At 40.7% G+C, this 1,848-nt stretch overlaps 1 protein-coding gene across 1 annotated transcript; it reads left to right on the forward strand.

Annotated features, from left to right (window-relative positions):
* LOC136799625 (uncharacterized) lies at positions 1 to 1,361 on the forward strand. Its single transcript, XM_067056347.1, has 2 exons — positions 1 to 561; positions 819 to 1,361. The coding sequence occupies exons 1-2, from the start codon at positions 1 to 3 to the stop codon at positions 1,359 to 1,361; spliced, it is 1,104 nt and encodes a 367-aa protein (XP_066912448.1).
* Positions 1,362 to 1,848: the final 487 nt, after the last annotated feature.

Genomic DNA, 1,848 nt, shown 5'->3' on the forward strand with positions numbered 1-1,848 from the left:
ATGGGCATCTCCCAACGTAACGAAATACATCAGTCTGAATTGAACTCTATCGGAAAATTTGGACTTAAACACAGAAACAACGCTGGTATTCGATTTTCAACCTACCTCGAAACCAACAGTCTAGTGGCTCTCACGACGTATTTCCAGAAAAACGATTACGTAACGTGGACACACCCCCGTTCCAAACTGCCACATCAAATTGATCACTTCATCACCAGTAAAAGTTTTTTCAAAACCGATGTACCGATGCTGGAGTTACGACACCCCTCATTGATAGTGACCACCGTGCTGTTTTTTGTCAAATTGCGTATACACTTGAATTTCTCTAAACGTTTCACTCGACGCCAAAGAGTGGCACGTCTCGATCAAAAACTTCTGCTTAAACCTCGAATTAAGAACATGTACTGTGAACGAGTCAACAACTTGTATCTGGAGTCAGACGATACCGATAGCTATTCTAAACTTGAACGATCTATGGAGCTTGCTGCTCTTACCACACTTCCTAAAACCATTCGACCACAACCTGGATGGTTCGCTTCCCAATCAAACTCGACTAAATCAGTTAATTAAAGAGAGAAACACTGCTGGTATCTCTTAAAATCCGAAAACCCACGAGGCATTCTAATGACCGCTTGAAAAAGGCCAGAAAACAATTGAAAGGAGAAATTGCTCGATCTAAAAACAAATGGATACTTGACATATGTAAAGATATAAACAATCCTGGGTCAGGGTCGAAAGTTTACTGGGATAAAGTAAAGTTACTTAGAAAAGGACTAAATAAACCAAAAGTTTCACATCCGAAAAAATGATGAAAAAAGTCAGATGGATCGAAATGTGTCAACGCCGAAGAAAACGCTGAGGTGTTTCGAGACCACTTTCAAAAATTGTATGAACGTGAACCAATCTACGATACAACTGTCATTGAACTGCTCGAACGACAACCAGTGTTTGAAGGTGTCGATCATGATCCTACAGATGATGAGATTACTAAAGCAACACAATCACTTAAGAATAACGCCCCAGGAGAATCCGGTTTAACTCCTCTAATGTTCAAATCTTTAATTGCACTCCCAGAGACCTTTACTATTCTGAAACAAGTTGTATTAGAATTTTGGAACACTGAGAAACCACCAGACCAATGGAATGTCGGATTACTAAAAGTTTTACCCAAAAAAGGTGATCTGAGTTTACCTGGTAACTACCGTGGTATCATGTTACTGGAAATAGCCTATAAAATCGTAGCCAAAATTGTTCATCAGAGACTTACGCCGATATCCGAAAGCCTGGACCATGAAACACAGTGCGGATTTCGCCCAGGAAGAGGATGCACAGACGCTATTTTACTGTTAAACTTGCATTGAAAAAGAGACGCGAACACAACCAGCAAACGTGGGTTTTATTTCTAGACCTAGTAAAAGCCTTTGATCGTGTTCCGCGTGATCTTCTCTGGCTAGTTCTCGAACGATTCGGCGTACCGCCAAAATTACTAAGTGTTATCAAAGCACTTCATCACACCATTCAAGTGAAATTTACTGTCGATTCCATATCACACATCCTTGATTGTAAAATCGGAGTGAAACAAGGTGATGTACTCGGCCCAATACTCTTTTCGATGTACATTGCTGCTATTATGATTACATGGAGGCAAACTCGCAACCACCCACAATGCATCTTTCGTACCAAAAAGGATTTCGTACTAACTGGCAGGAGACCATACACAAAAGGTGATGACTTCGAACTAGGAGATTCAGAATACGCTGATGATACAGCCGCCCTATTCGATTCAAGAGAAAGTTTAACAACTGATGCCCCTGTTATAAATACTCATTTCGACAGATTCGGCATGGA

The sequence above is a fragment of the Clytia hemisphaerica genome, unplaced genomic scaffold (genome assembly GCF_902728285.1).
Source record: "Clytia hemisphaerica strain Z4C2 unplaced genomic scaffold, Clytia hemisphaerica genome assembly, whole genome shotgun sequence".
Lineage (NCBI taxonomy): Eukaryota > Metazoa > Cnidaria > Hydrozoa > Leptothecata > Clytiidae > Clytia > Clytia hemisphaerica.